Source organism: Globicephala melas, chromosome 8 (genome assembly GCF_963455315.2).
Source record: "Globicephala melas chromosome 8, mGloMel1.2, whole genome shotgun sequence".
NCBI lineage: Eukaryota > Metazoa > Chordata > Mammalia > Artiodactyla > Delphinidae > Globicephala > Globicephala melas.
The window spans coordinates 62750391-62763683 of NC_083321.1; the positions used below are offsets into that span (position 1 = coordinate 62750391).

The following is a 13293-nucleotide window of genomic DNA, read 5'->3' on the forward strand; positions in this document are numbered from 1 at the left end:
AGGTGGACCTCGTTCACTCATTCTCCAAACATTAGGGAAGCATCTACAGCGTGCCAGGCACTTGTGCTGGGGCTGGGAAGTGAGAAGGGAAAAGATGTGGTTCCTGCCTCTGGGAGCTTATTGTCTCCTGGGGAGACAGACAACTCAGTGCAGGCATGTGGGGTACAGTGTGGTAAGAAAGTTGACGGAGGCGGGCACAGGAGGCTGTGGAGGCACCCGGTGTGCACCCAAATCAGGCTGTCCCTTCCTTGGGACAGGAGACCCCGGAGCTGAGCCTTGAAGCGTGAGTAGGAGTTACTGAGCCAAAGATGATGGGGAAGATTGTCCCAAGCTGAGAAGCAGAGCTTTCAACGTGCAGAGGGAACTGACCCAGAGGGAGGTCACAGGAGTACAAATAAGACAGGGTTGGTGATATCTGGTAGGATTAAGCTGTGAAGTGCTTAGAACCGTGCCTGATGAATAACAAGTATTCAGCTCTAAACCTTAGCTATTTTTAACCTGGGCTTGGATCCTCCTAGGTCTGTCTTACTCACTTGATGAAAACTGTGACCTCTTTGGGCCTCATCTGCAAAATGTTGGCCCATCTTTTACTCCCAGGGACCAATACCTGTCCCCTACCAACCTGTTCTGTTTTACATGACATGGTTCCTTGATTTGAAAAGATCTTGCTTGCCAAACTTCATTTGTTAAATAACCTACATGTCATCAAGGTTTCCCTTGGGCTTTATAAAATACTAGGAATAACTGGCAATGCTCCTTCCTGAGAGCTCCTGCATCAGGTGAGATAATCGCTGAGAAGCCACCCCTCCTACTCCAGTGTCACATGCTGGCATCTCCACAACAAGCAGCAAATGCCTTCAGATATTTCTGGTCCACAGAACAGGGAGCCAAGCTGACCCTGAACTAGAAGATGCTTCCCATTGACTTTTGGAATGTTCTGGGGCCTCGGTTATCATTGTGAGAAGCACTCATTCCAGCCAAGTTAAGAGAAGGCCTTATCCTGCTTCCCTGACAGCCTTGTGTTTGGAAAATCCAAGAGCGAGCTATTGCGGCTGGCGAAGGCCACTTTTATGGTGATTGATGCTTTGGTCTGATGAGTCCTATGCGCTGGTACTTTCCACATATTAGCTCTTTAAATTTTCACAGTAATCTTCCAAGGTAGTTACTATCATTCCCAACGAATAGATGATGAAACTGTGGCTCAGAGATGTGATCTGCCCATGTTCAACCAGCTATAAATCACAGCATTGTTTAAAATTTCTTTCATATATCTAATCACCAAATTCTTACTTTTCTCTGAAGCAGTAATCATCTCCATTTTATGGGTGAAGAAACTGAGACTTAGCAAAGCTATGGGACATGTCCAAGGTCACAGAGCTGAGAATTAGCAAAGTGAATCTGGATTTACTGCTCTTTCTTCAACAGCTGCTGGCAGCAAACCGGCTATGAGGTGGCCCCTCCCCACCTGGGCACCCAGGTGAGCCTTTGTGAGGAGGCATTCGTCCTCAGGGGCTTTGTCAGGAGGGGTGGAAACTTACCTTGGATGTCATCGTTGAACATGCAGTACTTGTTGCGGTATTTGTTGAGAAGGCGGAAGGCATTGGCATTGGCAAAGTCTTCAAACTGGATGAGGCAGTTTATTCCAAACCTGTGGAGAGGGAGAGGAAAGAGCATGAAATTGCCTCCCCGACCTGACGCCTGGCAGGTCCCAGCCTGCACTGGGGAGCAGGGCGGTGCAGCCCAGGGGTGGGTGTGGGTGTGGCATGGCTCATTCACTGGGGTTTATGCCACCTGGCTGGCTCCTGGACTCCTGGCTCTGCCTGCCCCATTATGATTTAGTTATTTAGTTTTAATTGAAGTAGAGCTGATTTACAATGTGTTAATTTCTGCTGTACAGCAGAGTGACTCAGTGACACATACATACATTCTTTTTTTTGAAGATTTATTACTCATTTGAAAATACTTCCCATGTAATTTTAAAAAACTATATATATATATATATTTATTTATTTTTGGCTGCGTTGGGTCTTTGTTGCTGTGCGGGGGCTTTCTCTAGTGGCGGCGAGCAGGGACTACTCTTCGTTGCGGTGCATGGGCTTCTCATTGCGGTGGCTTCTCTTGTTGCAGAGCACGGGTTCTAGGCGTGCCGGCTTCAGTAGTTGTGGCACGCGGGCTCAGCAGTTGTGGTTCACAGGCTCTAGAGTGCAGGCTCAGTAGTTGTGGTGCACGGGCTTAGTTGCTCTGTGGCATGTGGGGTCTTCCGGGACCAGGGCTCGAACCCGTGTCCCCTGCATTGGCAGGTGGATTCTTAACCTCTGTGCCACCAGGGAAGTCCCATACATTCTTTTTTATATTCTTTTCCATTAAGGTTATCCTAGGAGATTGGATATAGTTCCCTGTGCTATACAGTAGTAAGACCCTGTTGTTTATCCATTCTAAATGTAATAGTTTGCTTCTACTAACCCCAAACTCCCAGTCCATCCCTCTCCCAACCCTCTCCCCCTTGGTAACCACAAGTCTGTTCTCTATGTCTGTGAGTCTGTTTCTGTTTCATACATAGGTTCATTTGCACCATATTTTAGATTCCACATAAAAGTGGCATAGTATGGTATTTGTCTTTCTCTTTCTGACTTATCTCACTTAGTATGATAATCTCTAGTTGCATCCACATTGCTGCAAATTGCCTGCCCCGTTATGGACGAGGATGGGGCAGAGCGTAGGGGTACGGAGCCTGGTGGTCAGCCAAGCCCATATCATTGTCTCTAATGTGGGCTGGTGACTCCCACGGGCTCTGGATGGCAGACCCCAGGGGTGCTGGAAGGGCTGAGGTGGGGCCCCGCCTCTCTGTGGCCTGTGGCCATCTGAAATCCCAGCAGAAAGCTCACTCCAAACCCAAGTGCATGCAGAGAGCCCGGCTCCTCTGCCACTCAGGCTTGGGGAGCCTCTGCAGCCTCCAGATATCTCCCTTGGCGGATCCTGAAGTGGATCCTGAGTCCCTCCACCAGAGACTCTTCTGGGTTCAGGCATTATTCCCTGATAAGACACCACGAAGGTTGGGAAAGGCCACTGCATGAAGCCACTGTCATCCACTAACACCTTGGTGAGGGTGTTCTCCATGTACAGGTAGAGCAGGATCAGTTGGTAAGCTGGTTCAAAATGCAGAGCACCGGGCCCATCTCCCAAAGACTCACTCAGTGAGTTTAGGGGTGGGGCTCAGGAATCTGTATTTTTTCCTCCATCTTTACTGAGGTATAATTGACAAATAAAAATCGTATGTATTTAAGGAACACAGCAGGATGTTCTGATACATGTATACATTTGAAATGATTACCAAAATATCAAGCTAATTAACACATATATCACCTCACACTGTTACCTTTTTTTTTTTTTTTTTTGAGGGGTGAGGACATTTAAGATCTACCGTCTTAGCAAACTTCAAGTGCATGATACAGTAGTAATTATGAACTTCGGTCACCATGCTGTACAATGCATTTTCAGTGAGCACCTCAGATCGTTCTGATCCTGTCTGGAGAACTCAGAAACACTGCCTTGGTGGGTAAAGACAAGGCCCATTAAGCGGCTTGAGTTGTCTTATTTAAAATCTACGCTAGAATTGCCTTCTAGATTTCAAAGTCAGGAAAAAGTTTGTGTTTCCTAAAAAATGACTGGATTGGTAACCTGTGTTTCCTGTTAACACTGGGCGTCAAGAAGCTGAGAGCTGTCTTCTTCCCTTTAACGGTAGGTTCCCGTTAAACCTCCCCTGACTCTATTCTGGCTCTTTGATCCTGCTTTTTTGGGTTGTACTGTGTCTCTCTCTTTTTTTTTTTTTTTTTTGCGGTACGCGGGCCTCTCACTGTTGAGGCCTCTCCCATTGCGGAGCACAGGCTCCGGACAGGCAGGCTCAGCGGCCATGGCTCACGGGCCCAGCCGCTCCGCGGCATGTGGGATCTTCCCGGACCGGGGCACGAACCCGCGTCGCTTGCATCGGCAGGTGGACTCTCAACCACTGTGCCACCAGGGAAGCCCTGTACTTTGTCTCTTATTGGAGTCTTTCTGAAAGCAAGTGTGATGTGAATTATTAAAAATTACTTAATCCATGGGCAGAAAAAGGATTTCATCTCATGGACCAATTTGTGACCAACAGTATCTGTGGTCATGTTCATTGAGAAAAAAATGCCCTGATGGATCAGCACAGAGTGTCTGGGCATGTGGTAGAGAGAAGTGCCTGCCATTCCCAACTGTGTGAACTGGAGGCCTGGGACCAGCTTGGGACCAGCTGTGGAAAGAAAGACGTACGACCTTGTTGGAAAAAGTGGCTGGGGCCCACATGTGGTGGGCTTCCTGTGCTGTCGGGGCATCTGTCTGATGAGGCTGGTGGCTGTGAGGGGGTGAGTAGCACTGAAGTGGCCCAGAACACATTTTTTTCCAACCTCTGAATTTTATGCATGGCATATCCTTTTTTTCTTTTCAGAAAACGTACCCATTTTTTGGATGCATTGCAACTGCTCTGCATTTGACTATATTATGTAGAAAATACTGAAAGTACAAACTACTTTGTAAAACCAAAGACAACCATTGAATCCAAAGATAAACTATGTTTTACACAATGGGCACTTTTCCCGTAGTTAGTATTAAATTTTAAATATCTATTCCTTTTGTTAAAATGATTACTTTACATACTCCCTGAGTACATCTGCATTACAAACATAGCTCAGTAATTCTCAGAAACTGTTTACAGAGGTTTGTTGTAAAAGGAAACGCACCACCAGAAAAGGGAGGAAGCAGAAAAAGTACAGTAGAAATGCCAGTGGGCAGGCAAATATTTGCTCCTACCATGGTCCTTCCAGTTGGAGCTGTCGGTGGGGGGATTTGGAGACAGGTTCATGTCACAGGGCCCGAAATGGAGAGGCAGCAACTTGCCTCCGTCCAGTGCTGAGCTCTGGGCTTGGGTCAGGAGGCTCATGGGCCTGACCTGTCTCTGCCACTGCAACCGAGTATCACTTCACTTCTCTGTTCCGCCTCAGTTTTCCATCTGCCAATGGGCATAATATTTGCCTGGCCAACTTTGCGGCTGTGGTGAGGATTAAAAGCTGGGGGTGATCTTTAAATTGTAAAGTGCTAAACACGTGTCATCCTGGCCACAGTTCTTATTCCCAGTCACAGAGCAAGTGCTGGTGGGGGTAGTGGTAGGGAGCTTGCAGTGTCTCCTGACCCACCATCCAGCCCTCTTCTCCTTGTACAACGAATAGAAATGGTTTAAAAAAAAACAAAAAAAAAAACCCTTCAGTGCACAATTATAATGCTATGTTCACCAAACCAACATTTACTGTGAATTTTTGTTCAGGGTGTGAATTTCAAGTATTTGGATGGGGAGGGAGGAACAGAATGTCTTTGGTTGTCGGTGACCTTTTGATATATAGAATCCTCACAAGACTCTCAGTGTTGCTCCCGCACTGGCCTGGAGCTAAAATGCTGAAAAGGTCAGGCGACAAAACAATGTGATGCACGTCGTTTCTCCTTTCTCTCACTCTCTGTCTCTTACATACACACACACACACACACACACACACACACACACACACACACTTGACCTTTAAGCAACACCACTCTTAGGTTAAAAAATAAGGCAGGGATTATAAATAAATACCTTTGTTCAGTGCACTATTATTCTTTCATTGCAAATTCAGTTTCACGTAAGAGAACCTTCCCAGGGAGGAATTTGATGAGCTACAGAGTAAAATCTCATTCATTCAAGTCACTTTAATCCTAACTTGGAATTGGATAAAAGGCTATGTGCATCTGCCATCCAATAACCTAGGCTCAGAGTTTCTTGACCTCCTTGTATTTAACGACCTCCAGGACCCCTACCCACCTTGGATGCCCTCCCCATGGCTGCTCCCTGGACCTTTCGTCACCAGGAGCCGCTCCTACTAAAATTTCACACTGTGCGTTTCAGTCTCTGACCACAGCCTCTCCTTCCACCTCCCTTACTTCCACTATACCTCTTCTTCATCTCCAGGGAGACCTTTGGGTCCTTTACCACTTTTTCCTGGTCCCTTGGCTCCTGACTTATGGCTTTTCACGGAACCACACCACTAACTATCCAGTCTGAACCAAGGCTGGTTACTTCAGTTGCTCTATTTGCATCATCCATCCATCCATCCATCATCCGTCCATTCCCTCTGCCCATCCATCTGCCTGTCCATCCATCTATCCAAAAGCATCTACTGAGCACCCATGATAAACCCATACTGTAGTTGTTCAGGAAATGTTTTAGGAAGAGCTGGGTACATGAAGGAGTGGGTGGAATTTTAGTGTGAGTTTTCCTGCCAACTTGTTAAACTAATTAAAAGCCAATTAAGAACAAAAAAAATTTCAAAATGAAAATTTTAAAAGCTTAGGTTACAAAAAACCTTTTCTCAATTCATCCATGTATATCCAAATACAGGATGCTGGACTTTCATCATAACACCAATTTAAATGTTAATTATAACTGCCTTACATATTCATGAAAATACTTCTACCAATGATAACAGTAACGAAAACAGCTAATGGTTATCGACGGTGCTGGGCATCAGGCTGAGTCCTTTGCATGAATTATCTCAACTAATCTTCCCATGACCTTATGAAGTAGGTAGGTGCCATTGCAGAGAAGGAATCCTGAGCTACAGGACGTTCAGTTATTTGCCCCCGGGGTTATTTATTCTCCTGCAGTTGGAAAGGGGTGGAGCTGGAATCTGAATCCAGCTCTATCTGATGACAGAACTTAGTTTAGTTTTAACAGCAATATGATTTTGTAAAACATAAAGTGAAGTAGATGTTAAAGTTAGGTTTCTTTCTCCAACGAGAAAAACAGTGCCACGTGGTGAAGAAAACGCTGAACTGGGGGACAGGAAAATCGTATTCTCCTTCTGTCTCTGATATAAGCTCTGAGTCTTGGGTGAGTCCCCTTTCTCTCTGGGTCTTAGTTCCTGATCTGAGAGCCTCGCGGGAGAAGCAGGAGCTCCTTAACGTAGGGTTGGAATAGATACACTAGGAGCGTCACTGAGATGTAAGTCCAAAGTAGGGAGGTCTGACCGTTCCTGGTAAGAGCAACGTATGACAGGAACATCAGTATTTTCGAGTCCTCCTTGAGCTGACCCAGAGCAGACCGGCTGAGTGAGCAGGGCGGAGGCGGCCACTGTCCAGGTCGTACGGCTGGAGCAGCAGCCCCTCCAGAGGGGCCCCGCTCAGGCCCCCTACTCAGGGCTCTGGGCCATTTCCTGACTTCAGTGCCGGCAGTTCATCGCTGACCTTCCATCCTGCCAGAAGCTGCCCCTCACCCGGGCGGCTCCTGTTTGTCCCCTTCTGCACTTTTGAACTCTTCACCCTGAACTCCTGGCAGGGGCTGAGGAATATCTGCTGCTTCTCAGGGAAGAATTCCTGCAATGGAGAAAGATGCGCCTTCCCAGGCCGCACACGGAGCTGCCCAGACTCCTCCACCCTGGGGACTCGGATGGGAAATGGCCTTGGCGCTGCCATAGAAGGCGTTCTAAGGCCGGGGCTCACTTAAAGCCGCAAGGCCGATGGGTGGATGTTAAAAGGCTTCTTCCTCCAGCCCTCAGGCAAGAGGAAGCCTGAAAATGGCGACTTGTGCCTGGGAGCCCTAGGGAGCTGTGTGTGACAATGTGACGACGGAGCCGGGTACCTGCCACCTGGGATGCAGCCTCCCCAGGGTAAAGAGATTCTGAGATGGTTGCTCTGCCCTTCCCCCCAGCAAGCTGACCAAAGGCTGCGTGAGAGATGTGGTGAGACCAGAACATTCCATGGGCTGTAGACCTGGTTTCTTTGTTCTGAAGGTCAGGACCTGCCATTCTTTCAAACACGTGGGTCTGACCTCTTTCAGGCCTGAACAAACACAGGGCACCTGGGAAGAGCAGGTGAATTTGCTCAGCCTGCCTCCAAACAGAATGACTAAAACCTACCACTCATTTCCATGGCAGCCCACTCCATGCCCCTAACAAAACACACACACACACACACACAAGACCCCCCAGCAGAGTGCATGGTGAGGACATCAGTTACACCCAGTGGAAAACTATTTCTTTTGTTTATTTTGTCCTTCCAGGAATTAGAGCTGAAAGAATCCCGAAAGCTCTAGGTCTTTGTTTTTATTTTACACATTCCATTAAACTCTAGTCCCTTGAGATGCTCTCAGAAAGAGGTCCCATGGCTCAAACCATTTGGGAAACTCTGAATGTTCATATAACATATACAATGTGTATGAAAGATTCTGAAAAGTCCTGCATTAAGAAGTCTGTTTAACTCAGCATTTTCTAAACTTATTTGACTAGAGACCTCACCCTTCTGTGTCCCACCCTCTCCGTTTATATGAGCACAGTTTGACAGACACAGCTCTCTGCAGAAAGAACTTTGCAGGGGCTGGGTGGACTCAGGGCGAGGCCATCTCTCCCTGGGATTCCTGCAATTGTTACTTCTGGCCAGGATCCTGTAATAACGGATCTCACCTCCTCCAGCTTTATTTCCCTTCCCCCAATCCATCCACTGTATCTTTCTAAACACAGATCTGTGCAATTTCTTTTCTTAAAATCCTTACAGCGCTCCCACTGCCTTTGGGGTTGTGTTTAGACTCCTTAGATGGCGTTCACTTTGGCCCCAACCTTAATGCTCACCCCCTTCTCATGTCTTCCGTCGCCCTGGGCGTATCTTGCTGCTTCCCAACCACTGTGGGCCCTTGCACTGCTCCATGTCTTTGCTCAGGTGCCCAGAGGGCCTCATTTTACCCTGGCCAACTCCTACTTAAACGGTAAGGCCCTGCTGAAATGTCATGTCTTCTAGGAAGGCTTCCCTGACCCATCGATTTCCTTACCCAGGGTAACAGTAATTCTTCTCTTTCCTGGGCTGCCTTGCTACTCTGGGCGTATCTCTGTTAGGATACATCACATTGCATCACAATTATTTATTGACATTTCTGTTTTAATTATTAAAGAAATGTATCGGGCAGGGTCTCCCCTTTGTGCCAGGAACTCTCCTAGGTATGATATAAACGTTCAATGCAGCAAACATTTCTAAGTGTCCACTGTGAACAAGGGACTGTCTTCCCTGCTAGATTACAAAGGCAAGTTCAAGAATTTCAAGTCTGACAGGGACACAGGAAAATAAAAAAAGCAGGTGCAACATACTGTGACAAGGGTAATAATGAAGGTATGTCCTAGGCATGTGGGAGGCCTCCAAGGGGGCAATCAGCTCTTCTGGGAGAGAAACTGAGGGCTCCACAGAGCAGGAGACCGAGGCTCGGCCTGAGGGAGAGCAGAGGTTCAGGGGCAGACTGTGCAGGTGGGGGGGTGGGGGGGAGGGAGAAGGGCACCTCAGGCAGAGGGAACAGCACATGCATCTGGAATGAGAATGGGGGGGCCTTCCTGGAGCTGCAGGAAAATAACCAGAGCTGGGAGAGGGGTGAAGAAGGGGAGATGTGGGGAGAGCTGAGGCTAGGCGGATTTCAGGGGCCACCCCTTTACATGCCTGTGTAAAAGAGCCTACACAGTCGGGGGACGATGGGGACCCACCGAGAGGCTTCGGGCAGGAAAGTGGCCTGTGTTTTAGGACGTCCATTCTGCAGCAGAGTGGGTGATGGGATGGACTAGCTGGGAGGACATCCTGGAGGCACGGAGCCCCGGTGAGAGACCGTGAAGTGCTGGGACGAGGCAACAGGAACCACGAATGAGAGGAGGGTGGGGTGACAGATGTGAAGGCAGAGGGTGGGCAGTGGAGGGAGCTTTGGGGCTGCGCAGGTCTGGAGCCATCACTTACTAAACGTGTGACCCCAGGCGAGTTATTTAATCCAAATTTCAGTCTTTGCTGATAAGACAGCGGGATGATAATACCTCTCTTGCAGTCCTGCTGTGAGAATTAAATGAGATAATGTACGTAAAAAGCCTGGCACGGCGTAGGCACTGAGTCCACGGAGGCGATTGTTCTTAAGGGCAGGATTTAATCACGTGCAGGACATGGAAGCTGAACGAGGAGGAGCCCGGGATGGGGGTGGCGGCATCTGTTGGTCGCCAAGGCTGGGGACCGGGAGGGACAGATAACCTCGCTCCGCAAGACAGGCTTGGCCCGTGCTGAGTCTGAGGTGCTGGCACGTCCAAGTGGACGTGTTCACGAAGAGCAGATGCTACATGAGGCTCAGCAGAGAGGAACGGGGAGTTCAGAGTATTGTGAGGGTCTCAGGCAGAGCGTGTGCACCGAGCAGGGAGCAAGGCCAAGGACAGACCTCGCACACACCTGCGTCCAGGGGGCAGCAAGGGGCGGAGGAAGAGAGTCTAGAGAAGGAAAGTCAGCAGGGGGACCGGCGAGGTGGACGGTGGCAGCTGCCACAGGAGCCGCATGACAGGCTGTGGGCAGTGTCAGATGCTGCGGAGATGTCAACAGAAACAGGGATCTGGAAGTGTTGGCGGGGGGCGGGGAAGTGATGGTCAGAAGATCACTCGTGAACTCTGCCAGAGCACTTCCGGTGGAGTCGTGGGGAGGGAACCGTTCTGCGGGGGGTTAAAGAAGAGGCTTGGCTATGAAACAAGGGTAGGGAGACAGCTGGTGGTGGACGTGGGACTGGAGGATGGATGCATTTTTGATGGGAGGTGTGTGTATGAGATAGAGAAGCCAGTAAGGAGGGGAGATGCGAGGAGTGATGATGGGGGCTCGAGGTCTTAGGGAGATGGGAGCAGACAGGAGCCAAAGTCCAGTTGGAATGTGAAGAAGACATGGTTCCTCCTTCTGGGACGTCACAGCCTAGTGGAGGGACAGATGTGCAGCCTTCACACCACACATATGTAGAGGGAGTGACTCACTCTGCGGGGGGCGGGAGGGGTGCTTGGGAAGGGACTCACAAGGATGACAGGGAAACTCTTCTGTAGGTGAGGAAACTGGAAACCATGGATTGGGGAAAGCGGGAATATTGTGCCTGAAAAAGAAATCTCAGTGGAATGAGGCATAATGCTTATCTTCAAAGACACGCAGGACCGTTCTGTGGACAGGGAATTAGGGTAGACTGATCTTATGCGGCCTTAAGAGAAAAGCAGAGCCAACAGGCGGAAATCAGGACAGAGATTTCTGTGCCACATAAGGCAGAGATCTCGAACGCTGGATGGAAGACGCTGTCCCTGGAAGTGATTCCAGGGTCCCCAGAACTTCACTTGGCATTGAGGCTGTGGAAAGGATTCCAGCCACGGTGGACGTGGTGTATGGACCGCTGAGGCCCTTCCCTTCCCAGGTCCCACACTGGGAGATTCCCCTGGTGTGCCGGCTGTGGTAGCCAGACTGGCGGGCTCCTGTGGCTGCCATTCCGGCCTAATGGGGGAAAACTCCCATCGTGTCAAAAGACAGTCAAAGGAAGCAGGAACTTCTAAGCAAAAGTACCAGAATAATGTGGCCGTTCCTCAGTCACTGCTCTGACGGCAATCCCAGGCCAGACAGAAAACACTCCAGGAACAGTTTGTATTTCCTCCTCAATTTCCCCATTTGTCTGACTTCCTGGGCAAACACGCAAATGGCGCCAGAAATCCCAGTGCTGGGAAGAGGATGGTGGCTGATCTGCTGACCTCTCGACCTCTCAAAGGTCAGAGGCCAGTACTGAGTTTTTCCTCTAGGTCACAGCAGCTCACACCCCAACCTTCTGCTCTTAAAGCCTGGGCACTTTTCCTAGCCTCCAACCCACTGGCTGACCTGCGGCGTTGGCATTCACACCAGCTCTGATCTGCCCACAGGTTGTACGTTTTAGTTTTAATGAGGTGACTGATGTTCTCTCATTAGTTTGGTCTATTCTGATCTCTCTGTTCAGGTGTACTACTGTAGTATTTGTACCATACAGTGTGTCATACAATTGTACCTTGGACTCCCTAAGCATCTAAACTGTCCCTCCCTCGTGCAACTGGCTAACTTCCACCTTGAATGTTGACATTCAGGTGAAAGACAATAAGGTTGGAAATCGCAGTCTGTGTTTGTGGCCTTTCAGGACCAAAGTGAGTCAAAGTCAGGGAGGGGAAGAAAGGAAAGACTAAGCCAGGTTAGGGGACAGACGAGGTCAAAACAGGCACTAGGCAGGGTCCTTGAGGGCAGGGGAGGTGTCTCACTCACCACATGGGGCACAACAGCTGAAGAAGAAGTTTTAACGGACCCCCTCTCCTGCCCCCTGCTCTGGACAAATCCGCTTCAGACACCCAAGTTAGAAGCCCAAACAAACCTGCTGCCGTATGCCCAAGGCCCTGTGCTTGCCCAGCTCAGCCAGCATTGGTGAACAAATGGGAGCGTGAATGAATGCCTGCCAGAGCACAGTCCTTCGACAGGGGTGACCGGTCACACACAGCCCACGTGACTCCCGGTCCCCTGGAAGCCCCACTATCCTCTTCTAGAGGCCACTGCTGCAAAGTATCTTTGTATCACAATAGCTCAGCCCCTTTCCTTTACCCCGAGGAATCAACACAAATGAGGCCGCAGGCAGGGAAGGGTTTCCAGCTAGGCTGGGAGAGCAGGCAGCAGAGGCTGTAGGAAAGCACCTCTGATTTTGAAGTCAGGTGGATTTGGGGTGAGCCCAGACTCTTCCATTTCTAACTGGGTGATTTGGGACAAGTTTACTTAACCTTTCTGAACCTCAGTTTATTTATCCCTAAGGGTTGCTGTGATAATTAAAAGTAAAGCACCCAGCACAGAGTAGGTTCTTTGTAAAAGTGAATTGCTAGCTCTTTCCTGGGAAGAAGGCCATGACTTTGAACTCCAACTAAATGCCCCAGGCCTTTGACCACTGTATTCTCCCATCAGCCTTGACTGACGCTGCAGGCAGGGCCATTAACTAAGTAGACATTAAATCTACACAAACTCAGCAGTAATTATTTAAACATATTTTAATTTTTCCCAGTCAATTATAAGCTTCTTGAGAGCAAAGTCTATTTCTGACTTATTGCTACGTTCAATAAACATCTGTCCATTGAATGAATTCAAGTATGGGTGAATACAAGAATAAATAGATAAAAGAATAACTGAATGCTGCCTTGAACTATTTTCTGATTATTTTATGTGTCCATATTACAAGCTCAAGGGAGAACTGAACTCTAGGACAGTTGAACTCTAGGTCTGAACTCAACTGAACTCTAGGTCTTTTTGTTTTGGCCACACTCTGGGGCCCAGAGAAAGCATATGATAAATACAGGCTAAATGGAAACTTGGAAGAGATTTCATGAACTATGTGAATGGGAGCAAACAACTGGATAAGTTCCCCTTAATTTCCCACTGCTTTTTATC

General features: G+C 48.7%; 1 protein-coding gene across 4 annotated transcripts in view; it reads right to left on the reverse strand.

Annotated features, from left to right (window-relative positions):
- Positions 1-13293, reverse strand: part of ME3 (malic enzyme 3) — a 279475-nt gene that overhangs the window by 20172 nt on the left and 246010 nt on the right. For all 4 annotated transcript variants that reach the window (XM_060303875.1, XM_030835867.2, XM_060303874.2 and 1 more), the window contains one exon: positions 1539-1648. In XM_060303875.1, coding sequence (XP_060159858.1) covers positions 1539-1648 — 110 coding nt within the window. The remainder of the gene's footprint in view (positions 1-1538; positions 1649-13293) is intronic.